This window comes from Gorilla gorilla, chromosome 18 (genome assembly GCF_029281585.2).
Source record: "Gorilla gorilla gorilla isolate KB3781 chromosome 18, NHGRI_mGorGor1-v2.1_pri, whole genome shotgun sequence".
NCBI classification, from domain to species: Eukaryota; Metazoa; Chordata; class Mammalia; order Primates; family Hominidae; genus Gorilla; species Gorilla gorilla.
This window is the reverse complement of record NC_073242.2, coordinates 98,794,400-98,813,994: the sequence shown is the minus strand read 5'-3', so window position 1 is coordinate 98,813,994 and position 19,595 is coordinate 98,794,400. Positions and strand designations below refer to the sequence as shown.

The 19,595-nt window shown below is 40.0% G+C and overlaps 1 protein-coding gene across 4 annotated transcripts in view; it reads right to left on the bottom strand.

Annotated features, from left to right (window-relative positions):
- NFAT5 (nuclear factor of activated T cells 5) overlaps positions 1-18,672 on the bottom strand; it is a 141,115-nt gene extending 122,443 nt beyond the window's left edge. The window contains exons 1-2 of one of the 4 annotated variants that reach the window (XM_031002553.3): positions 18,237-18,672; positions 16,083-16,136 (exon numbers count right to left, since the gene is read on the bottom strand). In XM_031002553.3, the coding sequence (XP_030858413.2) occupies positions 16,083-16,136; positions 18,237-18,309 (127 nt within the window). In that variant the 5' untranslated portion in view covers positions 18,310-18,672. The remainder of the gene's footprint in view (positions 1-16,082; positions 16,137-18,236) is intronic. The other 3 variants (XM_031002554.3, XM_055366291.2, XM_031002555.3) reach the window with 3 other exon arrangements.
- Between the last annotated feature and the right edge of the window lie 923 nt (positions 18,673-19,595).

Genomic DNA, 19,595 nt, shown 5'->3' with positions numbered 1-19,595 from the left:
CACCTCAATTTTCATCTTATTTATCTAAATTCTTATCTTTACAGATTAAATAGTTCCAATTATTATTATTTTGTTTTTGAGACAGAGTCTTGCTGTATCTCCCAGGCTGGAGTGCAGTGGCACGATCTCAGCTCCCTGCAACTTCCACCTCCAGGGTTCAAGCGATTCCCCTGCCTCAACCTCCCGAGTAGGTGGGATTACAGGTGCGCACCACCACGCCCAGCTAATTTTTTGTATTTTTAGTAGAGACGAGGTTTCATCATGTTGGCCAGGCTGGTCTTAAGCTCCTGACCTCAAGTGATCCGCCCACCTCAGCCTTCCAAAGTGCTAGGATTACAGGTGTGAGCCACCGCAACTGGCCCCAACTCTTTAAAGGCCTAGTTCCCCATTTGCAGTTGTTTTAACGCAATTATTATTATTCCAACTGAAACCTGCTACTTGTAGGTTACATATAACTAGAACACAATCCTCAAACTTCCAAAACCCTTCCTTCCTTCTTTTCTGGATGTAGGATTCATTCATTTACTCATTCATTCAATAAATATCAAGAACCTTTCAAATACAAAGCACTTGTGCCAGATGTTACAAAAATGCAAGGTATAGTCAATGCCCTTAAGAAGCTTACCATCCAGTATAACTATTTAAGCAAAACTGGACTTCACTAGATGTTCTTTATTGTTTACTGCAGCTTTACATCTATGACTGATTCTAATATTTTACAGATTTTATCATATGCTAGGTTTCTTTCCCTTAACACATGCATAATCTTGTGTTTAAATACAAAAGCTCAGCTAGGCCTTGAGGCTCATGCCTGTATTCCCAGCATTTTGGAAGAATGAGATGGGAGGATCACTTGAGGCCAAGAGTTCAAGATCAGCCTGGGCAACAGAGCAAGAATCCATCCCTACAATTTTTTTTTTTTTTAATTAGCTGGGCATGGTGTTATACACCTGCAAACACTGAGTAGTCCCAGCTACTCAGGAGGCTGAGGCAGGAGGATTGCTTTAGCCCAGGAGTTCAAGACTACAGTGATTCATGCTCATGCCACTGCACTCCAGCAGCCAGGGTGACAGAATGAGACCCCATCCCTTAAAACCAGAAATTTAATAAATAAATTTAAATAAATAAAACAGAAATTTAATAAATAAGAGCTTTCCTAAATTTTGACAAACCTTTCTTCAAATTATTTCCATAATTTTATTAACACTTAAAAAACAATGATTAAAAAAGAATGGAATACTTATAAATTTTTAAAATGATTGTTGAAATAAAGATCTAAAAAAATAAAAAGACATCCCATGTTCATGGACAAAAATATTTAATATTATTAAGATGGTAATACTCCTCAGATTAGCCTACAGATTCAACAGAATTCTTGTTAAAATCACAGCTGACTTCTTTGTAGGAATTGAGAAGCTGTTCCTAAAATTTATATAAAAATTCAAGAGACATTAAATAGCCGAAACAATCCTACAAAAGAAGAAAAAAAGTTGGAAGGCTCACACTTCCTAATTTCAAAACTTCTACAAAGCTACAGTAATAACACAATATGGTATTGACACAGGATAGACATATAGATAAATGGAATAGAACTGAGAGTCCAGAAGAAAAAAAAAAAACAAGCCATACATCTATGCCCAATTAATTTTTGATAAGAGTGCCAAGACCATTCAATGGGGGAAACAAGTCTTTTCAACAAATAGTGCTCAGGCAACTAGATATGCACATGCAAAACAATGAAGCTGTTAGGCTCTTACCTCACACAATATACAAATTTAGCTCAAAATGGATCAAATACCTAAATGTAAGAGCTAAGATTATAAAGTTCTTAGCAAAAAACATAGGTATACCTCTGTGACCCTGGGCTAGGCAATAGTTTTTAAAATATGACACCAAAGCATGAGCAACAAACAAAAAATAAATTGGCTTTTATCAAAATTAAAATATTTGTGCATCAAATGACACCACCCCCTTACAATTCAAGAATAAGACGACAACCCAATTTTATTTTATTTTATTTATTTACTTATTTATTTGAGACAGAGTCTCGCCCTGTTGCTCAGGCTGGAGTACAGGTGCACGATCTCGACTCACTGCAACATCCCCCTCCTAGGTTCAAACAATTCTCCTGCCTCAGCCTCCTGAGCAGCTGGGATTACAAGCATGCACCACCACACCTGGCTAATTTTTATATTTTTAGCAGAGACGGGGTTTCACCATGTTGCCCAGCCTGGTCCTGAACTCCTGACCTCAAATGATCTGCCCTCCTCGGCCTCACAAAGTGCTGGGATTACAGGCATGAGCCACTGCGCCCACCCGGCCTAATAACCCAATTTTAAAGTGAGAAAAATTAATAACAATGTATTACATTCTTGAAAATCACTAAGAAAATAGATTTTAAGTGTTCTCACCAAAAAAAGTTAATGCATATATTAATAAGCTCAAATTAGCCAATGTATACATAGTTCAAAACAACATGTTGTACATGATAAATATATAATTTTTAAGATTTTTTCATCACAAAAAGTTCACAAAAGCCTTGAATAGACATTTCTCCAAAGATATATTAATACTACTGTCTAGTAATCACATGAAAGGATGCTCAATGTCATTAGTCATCAGAGACATTTACTAAAAATCACAAGAAATACCAATTCATACCCACTAGGATGGCTTTATTAAAAAGACAGATAGCTACTGGCAAAAAAATTTGAAAAAATCTGAACCTTCATACACTGCTGGTAAAAATGAAAAAATGGTGCAGCCATCATGGAAAGCAGTTTGGCAGTTTCTTAGAAAGTTAAATATAGAGTTACCATATGACCCAATAATTCCACTCCTATGTATAGACAGACCCAAGAGAAATGAAAACATCTGTCTATACAAAAACTTGTACATGAATGTTCACAGCAGCATTGTTCATGACAGTCAAAATGTGGAAATGACACAAATATCCATCAACTAATGAACAGATAAACAAAATGTGCTATATCCATAAAATGGAATACTATTCTGCAATAAAAAGGAATGAATTACTGATGCATACTACAACATGGATGAACTTGAAAATATTATGCTAAGTCAAACAAGCCAGTCACTAAAGACCACATATTGTAGGATTCCTTTTACATGAAATGTCTAGAATCAGGCAAATCCATAGAGGCAGAAAGTTAACAAACAGTTGCCAGGACCTGAGGGAAGAGGCAAATGGAGAATGACTACTTAATGGGTAAGAGATTTCTTTGCCGGGGATGATAAAAATGTTCTAGAATGTGATAATGATGATGGTTGCACTACATTTGAATATACTAAAAACCATTGAATTGCACACTTTAAAATGGTTAAAATGATTAACTTTAGCTGGGCGCAGTAGCTCATGCCTGTAATCCCAGCACTTTGGGAGGCCAAGACAGGCGGATCACTTGAGATCGGGAGTTCGAGACCACCCTGGCCAACATAACAAAACCCCACCTCTACTAAAAATACAAAAAATTAGCCTGGCGTGGTGGCACACTCCTGTAGTCCCAGCTACTCAGGTGGTGAGGCATGAGAATCACTTGAACCCAGGAGGCGGAGGTTGCAGTGAGCCAGGATCGCACCACTGCATTCCAGCCTAGGTGACAGAGTGAGACCTTGTCTCAAAAACAAAACAAACAAACAAACAAACTGAACTTTGTTAACCGAATTTTTTCTCAATTTTTTTAAGAAATATAATGAGGACCCAGGTTTTAAGAATTTGGATTTCGGCCGGGTGCGGCAGCTCACGCCTGTCATCCCAGCTCTCCGGGAGGCCGAGGTGGGCGGATCAAGAGGTCAGGAGATCGAGACCATCCTGGCTAACATGGTGAAACCCTGTCTCTACTAAAAACACAGAAAATTAGCCGGGTGTGGTGGCGGGCACCTGTAGTCCCAGCTACTCGGGAGGCTGAGGCCGGAGAATGGCGTGAACCTGGGAAGCAGAGCTTGCAGCAAGCCGAGATCATGCCACTGCACACCAGCCTGGGTGACAGAGCGAGACACCATCTCAAAAATAAAAAGAATTTGGATTTCATCCTAAAACCCATGGATACTACTAAAGGATTATTTAAGCAAGTGATAAGTTTGGATTTGTATTTTAGGAAGATAAACCCTGCGCAACACAGTGCTATAAATGCCTAAACTTTTTTTTTTTTTTTAGTTTCGCTCATCGCCCAGGCTAGAGTGCACGGGCAAGAGCTTGGCTCACCACAACCTCCACCTCCTGGGTTCACGCATTTCTCCTACCTCAGCCTCCTGAGTAGCTGGGACTACAGGCACACGCCACCAAGCCCGGCTAATTTTTTTGTATTTTTTAGTAGAGATGCAGTTTCACTGTATTGCCCAGGCTGGTCTTGAACTCCTGACCTCAGGTGATCCACCCACCTCGGCCTCCCAAAGTGCTGGGATTACAGGCAGGAGCCACCATGCCCAGCCCTAAACTTTTAATATGTAATGTAGTTACATTACATTACATATTAAAAGTAATTATATACATATTTAATATGTAATTACATTACGTATTAAAATACATATTACATTAAAATACTTATTACATTAATATGTAATGTAATGTAAATTTAGCAACACTTGAGTTGTTCTGAAGCTTATGCTAATAAAATCCTGGTTTCCTGCTACATTCTAAGTATGTTTGCCAAGTAATTTTCCTCTGGGTACATACTTTTATTTTGCTTATTTAAGAAGCACTCATATAGCACTTACTATGTGTCAAGCACTATTCCAAATGCTTTAGAAATATTAACTAATCCATTCCTCGGTACAGTTCTATAAGTCTACTATTCCTATTTTACAAGAACAAACAGTCACAGAAAGGTTAAGTAACTTGCCTAAAAATCACACAGCCAGTTAGTAATGCATGTTTTTGAACTGGGTTTTTATTTACAACCCTGATAAATATGTGGGACTTCTGATCTGCCTATTATCATCTTTATCATTTTTAATTTCTAAAAATAGCACTTCTGTGCATCTGTTCTCAATTTAGTATGCACTATTTTTTTTCTGTGCAGAATTTATAGTGTTAATTCTATCCATCCTTGTGAAGTTTGGTTAAAAAATACTTTCAAGGAAGTGTTTTTTTAGTTTTTATCTACCATAGTTTACACTGTAAGCATGTTGTTTGTATTTACTGTAATACAGTGGTAATTTAGTTAACTTAATGACATTCTGTCTTTCAACTACTTAATTACCTAGTTTTAAAAAAAGCAATAATTAGTTTTTTAAGGAATTAAGAAGTCATTTTATCCAAAGCATCTATAATTCAAATATTACATATAAATTCTCATCCTGTACCCAATATTATAGGCAAAAATTAACTAAGAAGATGAAAAGTTCTTTAAAAAAATTATAAAATTACATCTGTGTTTATTTTCCCATCCATTCACCCTACGTTAGCCCAGTATTCCAGAGAATATAATTTAATAACAGACACAAAAAAGAATACAGAAAAATGTCTTGGAGTTCACAATATAATTTTATTAAAACTTATGGCCAGGCGCAGTGGCCGGCGCCTGTAATCCCAGTACTTTGGGAGGCCGAGACAGGCAGATCACAAGGTCAGGAGTTCCAGACCAGCCCGGCCAATACGGTGAAACCCCGTCTCTACTAAAAATATAAAAAGTTAGCCAGGTGTAGTGGCGCAGGCCTGTAGTCCCAGCTACTTGGGAGGCTGAAGCAGGAGAATCACTTGAGCCTGGGAGGAGGAGCTTGCAGTGAGCCGAGATTGCGCCACTGCACTCCAGCCTGGGTGACAGAGCCAGACTCCGTCTCAAAAAAAAAAAACAAAAAAAAACAAAACTTATTCAGATGCAACTTTTATAGTGTTTCTAAAGTTCTTACAAATGTCAATTATCAAGGTGTTTATAAGTTGAATATTGACATTTGGGAAAATTAATTTATTATTCATTCCATTTTACCATAGTATTTTTTTTTTCAAGTAAAATCTTTGTTTCAGTGTTTCAGAATGACAATCCAACAAGTTGCTACTTATAAACTGGAGAAAAGAAAAACATTAACAAATTCACAACTCCATTGTAAAGGATAGCTATTTGTTGGCTTAAGTCCATGTTTGGCTTATGGTCACTGTCATAAGACACACTTAAACACGAGTTTTATTGACTTAGATGACTGTAATGAAAACTTTAATTCAAACAAATAATTTGAGTTATGTAATCAGTCTTCTACCAACAAATTTTAAGTGTTCTATTGCATTGCTAATAAAAGCATTTTAATGCCTAATATCTCAAACTAGCTATCAGAATACAGTATATATATATATACGACTATGGGCACATCTGAATTTTACTCAAAATTAGTATTTATGATACATAGTTAAGCACAAGATAGTACTCACTTGTAAGGGACCAAAAACTCATATTCTGTTTTCACCTTTATGCTTAACTATAGAAACTATATATCGGAGTACAGTCGTCCCTTGGTATCTGCTGGAGATGGGTTGCAGGACTTCCCGCAAAATTTCCAGATGCTCAAGTCCCTAATATAAAATGGTTTTGTATTTGCATATAACCTATGCACATCCTCCTATATATTTTAAATCATCTCTAGATTACTTATACCTAATACAATGTAAGTGCTACATAAATAGCTGTTACACTGCATCATTTAGGGAATAACAACAAGAAAAAGAAGTCTGTACATGTTCAGTACAGGTAAAAAAAAAATTTTTTTTTTGAGACAGGGTCTCACTGTCACCCAAGCTGGAGGGCAGTGGCACGATCTCTGCTCACTGCATCCTCTACCTCCTGGGTTCAAGTGATCCTCCCACCTCAGCTTCTCAAAATAGCAAAATATCACTATTCATATAGCTTACATTAATACTGTTTCTTCTGTTGCCCAGGCTGGAGTGCAGTGGCAGAATATATATAACCCATGTCCTTTATAGAAGTATAGAAATGCACCCATTTTAAATGTTCTATGAGTTTTTTTAAAAAGTATGTATGTTTGTGTAATCACATGGTCAAGACAGAGAACATTTCAATCATTCCGTAAAGCTACTTTTGGTCCTTTGTAGTTAATCCTGCCCACTCCAGCCCCAGGCAACTACTGATCTGCTTTTTCTTACCATAGGTTTGTCTTTTAAAGAATTTCACATAAATGGGTCTATACAGTGCGTACTCTTTACCTTTTTGTTGTCGTTCAAGCACCACAACCTTCTAAAAGGGAACATAGTATTTTTAAAACTGGGTATAAAGGTAATAAATTTTTTGTTCTTTTATAGATTCCTATATTGTTCCATAATATAGCCAACCATATATTTTTCATGTATATGTGCAAGTATAGGTTACTTAGCCATAATAGTGTTATTTATTCATTCACTCAAGATGAATTTACACATAGGTTCTGGCCCATGTTGCTTATAGCTTATTAGAAGAGACTAAACCACAGGGGGAGGGTTAACTTCTAAACTACAATTTACAATAGCAAACCTCCTTTATAGACGTTTGTTTTTCAGAAGAAGGGAAATAGAGAAAGGATACAAGATGCCATAGCAGAACAACAAAATGTATAGACTACCGTGAGAAAACGGATACACGGGGTGAAAGGGGCAGATTAAAAAAGACAAAGCAGAAAGAACCAAAGTAAATTAATAAAGGTTCTATGCAAAATACCACTATTCACATAGCTCACATTAGTACTATTTCTTCTGTTGCTCATCTCTTCTTGAATTTACTTTGTCTCTGAAACATACTAGCAGAAATAGGGAACAATGGCATCCATGCTTCCATAAAACTACTGCCAAAGAAATCAAGAGCCCCACGGCACCTTCATTTCTAAAGTAATTCCCCTTAGGTGGTGGCTTCTGCTTAGCCTTCTCCTACTTTTCACTTCTGAGTCCCATCATCAGCCAGGACAGAGGTATTTCTTGACCTCCTGGGCTCATGTGATCCTCTCACCTCAGCCTGCCTCCCAAGTAGCTGGGACTTCAGGTGCGTAACACCATCCCTGGCTAATTTTTGTAGAGAGGGGGTTTCGCTACGTTGCCCAGGCTGATCTCGAACTCCTGAGTTCAAGTGATCCGCCCACCTCAGCCTCCCGAAGTGCTGGGATTACAGGCGTAAGCCACTGAGCTAGGCCAACATAGGTGTTTTGATCAGCCATCACTTCCTCTAAATGTTAAAGACACTCACCAAAGCCAGGCAATGATTTGCTAATTTTGAGTATTAAAATCTTCCCCAAAAGAGTCATAATCATATTCTTTATGAATTTTTGTAAGTAGTTTATAAAATTTGTCTCATTACTTTATGGAAGCTGCTTAGCTAAAGAATCCTACACAAACTATTCTTTTTATACCATCTGAACAATGGTGTAATCTTATTAGGGCCCAAAGTATAAATGCCAATTTCAAACGTTCTTTTTTTTTTTTTTTTTGAGACGGAGTCTCACTCTGTCGCCCAGGCTGGAGTGCAGAGGCGCCATCTCCGCTCCCTGAAAGCTCCACCTTCCGGGTTCAAGCCATTCTCCTGCCTCAGGGGACTACAGGTGCCTGCCCACCACGCCCAGCTAATTTTTTTGTATTTTTTTAGTAGAGACGGGGTTTCACCATGTTGGCCAGGATGATCTCGATCTCCTGACCTCGTGATCCGCCCACCTCGGCCTCCCAAAGTGCTGGGATTACAGGCGTGAGCCACCGAGCCCAGCCTCAAATGTTCTTACTGACTGTAAGACAGTCAACATAATCTCACAGCTGGGGGGTAAAACTGGTGAAGTTCAAATTCCAGCCTCATCCACGAGATATGTGCCGTTGGGAAAATTAGTGGATCCTTCTGTACCTCAGTTTGCTCATTTATGAAATAGGGATACTGGTACTACATCGCAGGATTTTTCTAAGAATTAAATGTGAAAAATATATGTAAAATGGTGTTAAACATAAACTGCTTGACATATAAATTGCTCAAAAAAGGTTTTCAATTATTACTAACACTGAATTTATTCTTTTGACTAGCATGTCCTATAAAGATTGCCTCAGGTACAGTTTTTTTATTAAAACTAAATTTTTTTCTTCTATTTATTTATTTTATTATTATTATTTTTTAAGACAGAGTCTTGCTCTGTTGCCCAGGCTGGAGTGCAGTGGCATGATCCCATGATCATGCAGGCTCAATGCAGCCTTGACGTCCTGGGCTCAGATGATCCTCCCACCTCAGCCTCCTGTAAAACTAATTTTATAAAGATAAGCATAATCAGCCGGGCCCAGTGGCTCACACCTGTAATCCCAGCACTTTGGGAGGCTGAGGCGGGCGGATCACCTGAGGTCAGGAATTCAAGACCAGCCTGACCAATAAGGTGAAACCCTGTCTCTACTAAAAACACAAAAATTAGCTGGGCATGGTGGTGTGCACCTGTAGTCCCAGCTACTCAGGAGGCTGAGGCAGGAGAATTGCTTGAACCCAAGAGACGGAGGTTGCACTGAGCCCAGATCGCACCACTGCACTCTAGCCTAAGCGACAGACAGACTCCGTCTCTAAATAAATAAATAAATAAATAAGCATAATCAACAACTTAGCTCACTATTAGAAACTTTTCTGTTCTTCTCTCATCTTCAAAACTAAATACCAAATTCAGTAAAAGACTAATCACAGTGTTTCCTGAATGAAAAAGAAGTGATAAACATTCATGGGTGGGAAGCAATAATGATCATTACCTATTTACCACATAAATATTAAAAGTAAAAGAGAATGGGCCGGGCACGGTGGCTCATGCCTGTAATCCCAGCACTTTGGGAGGCTGAGGGAGGCAGATCACCCGAGGTCAGGAGTTCGAGACCATCCTTGCCAACATGGGGAAACCCCATCTCTACTAAAAAAATACAAAAAATTAGCTGGACATGGTGGTGCGTGCCTGTAATCCCAGCTACTTGGGAGGCTCCGGTGGGAGAATTGCTTGAACCTGGGTGACAGAGGTTGCAATAAGCCAAGATTGTGCCACTGCACTCCAGCCTGGGCAACAGAGCACGACTCCGTTTCAAAAACCAAAAAAAAAAGAAAAGTATATTTTTTTCAAAAGCTATTAAGAACAAATAAAAGTAACTGAACTCTCATGTAACAAATGTTTAGTTCAGATGATTAAATATATATATCCTTTATTACAACATCAAGTTTATTTATTCTGAAAGCTAGATCCATTATCTGTAGTTAACTCATAGAGGAAATCTCTACCTTTTCACTCAAGTACATAATTATCATTGGTCTTATACTCTTGTTAGTTTATTTAAACTTGACTTTTATTAACACAAAAGCAAACAGAAGACACAGGAACCTTCTTTGCGTAACTTAAAATAAAATCTTAGCAACAGCAAGAAAAGACGATAATAATCTTTACTTTTTTCTAGTTACCTGTTACTCTTAATATAAAATATACTCTGAGGAGTCAACTTTTTCATATAAAAAGTGTCTGTTTTGGCCGGGCGCAGTGGCTCACGCCTGTAATCCCAGCACTTTGGGGAGCCGAGGTGGGTGGATCACCTGAGGTCACGAGTTCGAGACCAACCTGACCAACATGGAGAAACCCTATCTCTAATAAAAATACAATATTAGCCAGGTGTGGTGGTGCGCGCTTGTAATCCCAGCTACTTGGGAGGCTGAGGCAGGGGAATCGCTTGAACCTGGAGGCGAAGTTGCGGTGAGCTGGGATTGCACCATTGCACTCCAGCCTGGGCAACAAGAGCGAAACTCTATCTCAAAAAAAAAAAGTGGCTGTTTTTTATATATAATACTAATCACACTGGGAAATGTTTTTCTGTACTACCACTTTGAAATTTTAGGGGACTCCTGGAATAATTAGAGTCAAGAGTAAATTAAAAACAGGCCAAGAACCACTGGGTTAGAATACGAATTTATATCCTTTTATTTTAAATAAGCAATAGAATTCCAGTATTGAGTGAAAATAATGAAAGCAGAGTTTAGGAAGGGACACAAAAACAGATGGTAAGCAATCAGAAAGAGATGGATCTAAAGACAAGAAGCTGGGATGAACTAGGTATGACTTTTGACATGTTTGAACTTCATTATTTCCATAATACTTTTAGTTTACTAGACATGGATCCACAGAGATTATTAGATACTAAACAAGAAAAGAATTCAATAGATTATTTTTCATGTTAAATGTTTTCAAAAAATCCTTTCCAAAAGGTATCTTTGTACATAAAATATTATAGGCATTTATGATCTAACTATGATATAACAAGGGCCCTAGGAAGAAATATAAATCAGAAATACTCTATAAAGTCAATAAAACATTGCTACTATGTTTAGGATTTTCCATTTTTGCACTATGAAGTATAATTCTGGATGGTAACATATCAAATAGATTAGCAGTAGTAAAAAAAAAAATCATAGTTTATTTTCTCTTAACTCATTGTCATATTTCACATTTTCTTTTAAAAATCTTCCGGTCTTAAATGTTTAATTTAAACAAAGATTGTGGCCGGATGCGGTGGCACATGCCCGTAATCCTAGCACTTTTGGGAAGCCATGGAGGGTGGATCATGAGGTCAAGGGATCGAGGCCACCCTGGCCAACATGGTGAAACCCTGTCTCTACTAAAAATACAAAAATTAGCTGGGTGTGGTGGCACGCGCCTGTAGTCCCAGCTACTCAGGAGGCTGAGGCAGGAGAATCACTTAAACCCAGGAGGCGGAGGTTGCAGTGAGCTGAGATCATGCCACTGCACTCCAGCCTGGCAACAGAGTGAGACTCTGTATCAAAAATAAATAAATAAATAAATAACAAAGATTGTATCAGATCAGCATTTAGCTCTTATTTAACCAGTTCTTTCATTTGATATATAATCTCTTAACTCATGCTTTTAAAATCATTAAAATTGTTAAATCTATTGTTTATATTTATCTATTTTTCCAATTTGTTTATATTCTTATTTTTCCTGTTTTATCTATGATTTTTCTATAATCTTATATTTCTCTATTTCTAGAATGATTCATTCAGTTTCATTTCTATCTTAGTTTTTCATTTGCCAAAATGAATAGTTTTCATTATAGAATGTATAACAAATGGTGCCTTTTCTCTGCAGCTGGATTTTTTTCCCAGGCACTTCAAAAAGGAACCCTAGCCTTCGAATTTGAACTTACTAATGGCAAACAATTTTATTTAAAAATATATATATAAACCATGTTCTTTAAAGATGGAAAATACAAAAATAGAATTGAAAAATAGAAAATCTGTGATGTATACTTTTGTTCAGGATTTTTGTAACACAAGTTACTTTGAATATAATTGTAACAGCATAATTTTTATTTACATATTTTATTAAGAGTGTCACATGTTAATTATGGGGTTACCAGAAACATCATTTAATGGCCATGTATTATAACATTAATTAATTAGCCAGGACCCTTTTCCCATTGTCAGGCAATCATCGCATTAAATTTAAAAAGAGGTTGCAAGAAAGACTAGCACTGTTTTGATAGGAAGGTTAAATGCAAACTCAGTTGAATAGTAGACATTTTGAATCTACTTCTAAAGTTTAATAATACCCACGTGCAGGCCGGGAGCGGTGGCTCACGCCTGTAATCCCAGCACTTTGGGAGGCTGACGCAGGCAGATCACGAGGTCAGGAGATCGAGACCATCCTGGCTAACATGGTGAAACCCTGTTTCTACTAAAAAATCCAAAAAAAATTAGCCGGGCGTGGTGTCAGTCGCCTATAGTCCCAGCTACTCAGGAGGCTGAGGCAGGAGAATGGCGTGAACCCAGGAGGTGGAGCTTGCAGTGAGCCGAGATCGTGCCACTGCACTCCAACCTGGGCGACAGAGCAAAGACTCCATCTCAAAAAAATAATAATAATAAATAATAATAATAATACCCAAGTGCAGGTTTTCCAACCTTGTTTCCCCCCCCAAAAAAAAAAAATTTAAATTTGGAAAACGTACGTTCTATAAAAAAATTAAATTATATCACACCAATTACTTAAATTCCCCTCACTCTGGGCCAAGTTTTTAAATACTATTTATAGATGAAAATCTAGACTACTGATGTAAAACGTGCATACATAAATATTACTAGACAGAACTTGATAGTATATACCATTGGGAGTTAGTACAGCACAGTAGTCAAGAGGCTAGGCTAAAGTGAGACTACCTGGGTTGGAATCCTGGTTCTACAATTTACTAGCTTGTGACTCTGGGTGAGTTATTGAAACTCCCTATGCCTTCAATTGCTCATCTCTAAAGTGGGATAATAATAACCATCTCAAAGGGTAGTCAGGAGAATTCGCTGAGTTCTTATTTTGTTTGTTTGTTTGTTTTTTGTTTTTTTTGAGACAGAGTCTCACTCTGTCACCCAGGCTGGAGTTCAGTGGAGTGATCTTGACTCACCACAACCTTTGTCTCCCAGATTCAAGGGATTCTCCTGCCTCAGCATCCCGAGTAGTTGGTTTTACAGGTGTATGCCACCATGCCTGGCTATTTTTTTTTTTTTTTTTTTTTAGTAAAGATGGGGTTTCACCATGTTAGCCAGGCTGGTCTCAAACTCCTGACCTCAAGTGATCTGCCCGCCTCAGGAGTTCTTATTTGTAAAGTTCTTGGCACACAGTAAGCACTCTACAGCTAGCATTTAGTTTTTAAAAATTTTTTGACTTTAGCTAACATTTACTGAGCACTTAGCATGTGCTAAATTAAATGCTTTACACGAATTTGCCTCAAATAATCTTCACAAAAACCTAAGATGAGGCACTATTATTGCTCCCGTTTAAAGATGAGAAAATTGAAGCAAAGATCAAATTATTAGGCTAAGGCCATACAAGTAAATGTCAGAGCAACAATATGAACTCCAATCTAGCAGCATGGCCTACAATTTCAACATAGGTTATAGGATATACTATATACTAGAAGCGGTAGCCTCCTGCAGCACTCTATCTTGAAAAGAGGGCAGGAGAGTCACAAGAGACTTTGCTGAAATAAACTAGAATATTCCAAGAAATAGTTTATAAACTATACAGAGTAATTAAATATTAATATAATTAATAATTATATTATATTAACAATTAAATTATATTAATAATTAATAATTAATATAAGAAAGTCACTGTAATACAGAAATACTTATGTATGAAGTGATCTGATGTTTGATATTTGTTTTAAAATAATCCAGCTTGAGAGAGAAGAAGGGATAAAAGAAGCAAGATTAGATAATGGTTAAACTGTGGTGATGGGTATATGGGGCTTATTTTATTCTCTCTACTTTTATGTATTCTTTAAAATGTCAATAATAAAAAAGAAATAGCAACGAGGTGGCACAGATTAGACACTTCATTACAGAAGCAAACAACTTTTTTAAGACACCCTGTCTCAAAACATTTTAAAGGACATGACAGAATTGATACTTATACATGTTATATTTTATGTATAATTTCTAAAAGGGTAGCCTTACTTTAAATGAGAATCCCCTTAACTAAAATGAAAAATTAACGAAAGTATTTAGGCATAAACATGTAAATAAACATGCTAAATGGTTGTCTGTATTTCCATCAGCTCACTAAAAATATTTGCTTAAATAATTAACACTCATTTTTTTCTTCATGTCTTTCTCCTCCCTGATCATCTCTATGATTATGACACTCTATGGTTTGTTGTCCAGGAAATGAGATGGGTTTGTACAGACAAATATGTCTCTACAACATGGTCACAAATTGAATATGAATAAAAACCAGAAATCTGCTTCACTAAGAAACACTGCTAAAAATTTCTCACTTCAAATTGTAGTTTTAAAAATATTTGATTTTCATACTAATGTATATCTATGGGCTTCTTATATGTACAAAACAAATTTAACCAATTATTTATTTGAGAACATTTTATATGCTCTAAATTATACTGTTAAAAAAATTTAGCTGATACTAAAGGAAAAAACTAACATTTATTAAGCTAGACGCTATGCTAGGCAATTTAATACACATTAGCTCACTAAATTTAAGAGACAGCTACATTTTAACAGGAAGAATATTAAAGTTTAGAGAGGTAAAATCACTTGCCCGAAGTCACAGAACTAATAAGTAGCTAAGTTGGTACTCAAATTTAAGCTCAACTACAAAACCCACTTTCCCCCCACTATCCCGGACTACCTCCAAGGGAGGCAAAAATCTTCTCAAGTCAAACTTAAATATTTAGGGCCTTTTTAAAGTAGACCATAAAATGTTTGTTACTGGTTACATGTGTATTTCACGGTGGCCGCTTTGGATAAAGAGCACTAACAGAAACGCAGAAAGTATTATTTCTTCTACTGTGGGACTTTTCTTTTTTGTTTGTTTGTTTCTTAATTTCAGCCTTAGTTTCTCTTCTCTACAATGGGGAAATTAGTATCTTTGCTGTCCAATTCCAAAATTATAAAGATTTAAAGATGATATATGTGAAATCACTTCAAAATCTACAAAAACACAGACTATTTTATGTCTTAAAATGTTAAAACACACACACACACAAAGCCAAAAGTTTTCTAAAGTAAGTGTAAGCTGTTTAAACTAATCTACAGACTCTATTAACATTTCCAGAACTTTCTAAAACCCTTTCTTCTAAGCATAGCTCAATCATCATCGCTATTACTTGGCTTTCCTTACCCTTAAGTATAATGCAATAATAATGGCATCAATGCTTTTGCAATAAATAATTAACATATTTTGAAATGCTCAGCATATAAATGTTCTAAATTCTGAATTTTCAAACTAATTATGTGTTTGGTGTCACTCTTTTATATTCATGTTAATGTTTGGGCCTTTTCACATTCTATTTTGTGTATAAAAAGCTAAAATGAAGGTCTGGAATTCTACAGTAGAACACTCAACACATAATTTAAAATGATTTTTTTTTCAATGTTTCTCAAAGCAGAACAGCCAACAAGCACATCAAACGCAGCAACAAAACCCACTGAAGCATTCAGCTGCTCTAAAAGAAGGATCAGGCTCTTTAGGAGAAAACTACATTGTGTGAGTTTGCAAAGTTTCATACTTTCCCATTTAAACTCCATTTCAGAGAAAGTCTTTGCATACTAACACAATATGCTTTAAAATGGTACTTTGCTGACCTTCCAATAGTCCAGCTCTATGAAAATTCTGTGATGGGTGTAACTTCAGAGAATCTGAAAAACACAAAAAGCATTAGGTACTTTTTATGCTGAATGAGGAAAAAAATTCCAAGGACAGCATACATCTCTTATATAACTGCAATGTGTGTGTATATATACACACACACACACACACACACACACATATATATATATATATACACATACATTTTGAAACGGAGTTTCGTTCTTTTTGCCCAGGCTGGAGTGCAATGGTGCGATCTCGGCTCACCGCAACCTCCGCCTCCCGGATTCAAGCGGTTCTCCTGCCTCAGCCTCCCGAGTAGCTGGGATTACAGGCATGCACCACCACGCCCGGCTAATTTTGTATTTTTAGTAGTGACGGGGTGACGGGGTTTCTCCAAATTGGTCAGGCTGGTCTCAAACTCCCGACCTCAGGTGATCCAACTGCCTCGGCCTCCCACAGTACTGGGAATACAGGCGTGAGCCACCGCGCCCGGCTAACTGCAATGTATTTTTAAGCGCTAAAGCCCATATTTGTGAATATATTCCCCGCAAAAGAGGCTGAATTGTCTCTACATTGGTCTCGAAGCTAAACTTAGATTTTCATAAAGTATATGTTTCATGGAAAATTATCTGATGATTACTCCCCAAATGGTGTTAATGTCTTGGCTATTTTTAGCACTCAATTCTAACACATTAGCCCTGCTCTAAGAATCATCTCTTGATATGTCTCTTTTTTTTTTTTTTTTGACATTCAAAACTACAATATTTCTAAAGTACCTCAGGTAATGTTGCCCGAAAAACATCCTACAGGATGGTGGCTGCCAACTAAAGTCATTGGAGCAACAGACAGTGGCTACAATTACTAAGTAGGACTCTGTGTACAAAATCAATGGTCAGTCTGTAAAGTCCAGCACCTTTCAGAGTAAACCATCTCACTCTGATTCACTTAAACAATTTAGATACACTAGTAGGAAGGTGAAGTCCCTTTTTTGGAGGGGGTGGAATAAGCAAATGGATGGATACATCAAACCAAAAGCAGAAGAAACACCTACATTTTTTTTTACACGGTGAAATGAATAGTTAACCCAGTTATGTCTTTTGCCCCCTCCCGGTGGTTTAAAAAGCGGTAAAGAGCGCAGTGAGAATATTTTGGTTTTGAAGCCCCTTGCACAGGGAACCTGTTCTGACACATTCTTGTGGTGTCCAGTATAGGAATTTCACCTGAGTAGGGATCAGCTCCAGTGCTAATATTTCAGATGCTGGGAATCCCCTGCAGGCCTTAGCCAAAAGAGTTCTTAAATGAAAAGTCTCTGTCCTGAGCTCCCTCCCTGCAACCAGCCCTTGAACGGAAAAGCAGAGAAAATTCTCAAAGGACAGCGTCTGTGCCTGGGCTGGTCCTCCTGGGAGAGGAGAGGAATAAAACCAATCCAGAGAGGGCACCCCCATCTTTGTAAAGGAGAAGGGAGAAGTAATTAGAATGCCACGGAGGTGGGAAGAGAAAAAAAAAAGAAAAGAAAATTCGGGCCCTTTCCATCGGGCCCTTTCCAGCAAGAAGATGACGAGGAAAGGAAGAACGCCTGGTCGAGGGGGGCTGTCCCAACATGGGGAGGGAGTGGACTAGGCCGGAGGGAGAGGGGGTGGAACGACGGCGCAAAAACAAGCTGGAAGCGGAGGAAAATGGTGACCCTGCACCCAGAACCGGCTCCAGGCCACGCCGCCCGCTTGGGGGCAACTTTGCTGGGGAGGAGGGTCCCGGTAAGAGAAGACGCGGCGCCCCGATCGCGGTGGCCCCAGCGCGGGGCCCAGTCTGGGGCCATCCCCGAGCCCGGGAGGCCGGGGCCGGCGGCTCGCGGAGCCTGGCGGGGCCGGACGGGCTGAGAGCGGCTAGGAGCGACCGGTGCCGCAGAGCCCCGGGGGCCGATGGAATCTGGGCCCCGAGCGGCCGGCGGCTCCCCGGGGGAGGGGCCGCCACTGCTCCGCCCGCCCCCTCCACCGTCACCCCGATCCCTTCGGCCTCTGCCCGCTCCGGCCAGAGAAGCCATGGGGGTCGCGGCCCAGCCGCCCCCGGCGGGACGGGGACCCCTCGCCTCCCCTGGCCCTGTCTCCCTGTCTCCCCGCCCCCACGCCCCACCCCCCAGCCTGACTCACCTCGCGAGTAGAGGGACTTGGGCGATTCCAGGTCTAGGTCCGCGCTGAGCAATGAGATGAAGTCCGAGGGCATCGCAGCTCGACCCAGCCCGGCCCGAGGGCAGCGGGAGGGGGGGAGCTGCGGTGGCGGCGGCACCTCCTCTCCGGGACCGCGGGCACCGAACCGGGGGCGGCGACGCGAGGGCGGCTGCCGCTGCCTCCTCCTCGAGGGTAGTGACTTCCACTGGGCCAAGGACCGAGGAAACGATGGCGAGGTGGAGGGGGAACTCCACGGGGACTGATTCTCGGTGACCAGGAGAGGGGTTCAGGACGGGGAAGGGGAAGGGGGAGAGCCAAAGGGTCCGTTTCGTGTTTCTCCTCAGCGAAAACTGACGGTCGCCGCCACCGCCGCCGCCGCTGACAGGAATCTGAGCCCCGCCCCCGTGGGGCACAGCGCAGGCGCGGAGGGGGGGTGCCCGGGAGCGCGGAAGAGCCGCGGCGGCCCCCGGAGGGCGGGGAGGCGCGCCAGGGAACAGCAGCAACAGGGGCCTCGCTTCCTGCCGTCGCGGCCCGGGCTGCTGTTCCTGAGCCGGGAAAGGGCCCCGCTGCCAGGGTGGGAGGGAGGGAGGCTGGGAGGTGGCCGCGCGCTGGGGCCCAGGGGAGGGAAAAGGTATTTGCAACGACCTGGTGGCGGCGAGCCTGAGGCGGCGGGCCCCGAGCAGAGCCGAGCGCAGGAGACAGAGCCGGGAGAAGCGAGAGGTCTGCGCGAGCCGGGGACGGACCCCAGAGGCCGGCGGCGGACGGGCCTGGCTGGCCCGGGGTCTCACAGGGGACCGGAGTGTCATCGCCCGGACAGCCGCCAACCCTTTGGGGTTTGCATAGCAGTGTGTACAAAGGGACTGTCAAACCCATTTCTTAATTAGGAAATAGCAGCAAACCGTATCCCAAAAACCTCGAGTTATTGATTTTTAATTAAAGTACTTTCTCCCCTAACACTCCCCTCCTACCTTTGGAGGCTGAAATTTTTTTAAAAAAACGACCTCTCTGATTGTGCTGGGGCATCCGGGTTATTCGGAGTGGGACATAGAAGACAATTAAAAAATTGGATCATGTGAATCCACCTGGCTGTTCTAGAGGAAAAACAAGTAAAAAGCAAACCTCCACGCTACTCTTCCAAACAGTTTTTCTTTTTTCTTTTTTTTTTTTTTTTTTTTACTTTTGGACTAGGCAAGGATGGAGGAAGAACGCATTTAACTGAGTTTTTGCTCTTGCTCTTCTGTTCGTGGAGCCAAAAGTTTCCGTTGCAAAAATTTAAAATCCTCACCCACACCGCAGAGCGTTTCCTGATTCTAATAGACTTCTGAGAAATTTTTAATCAAG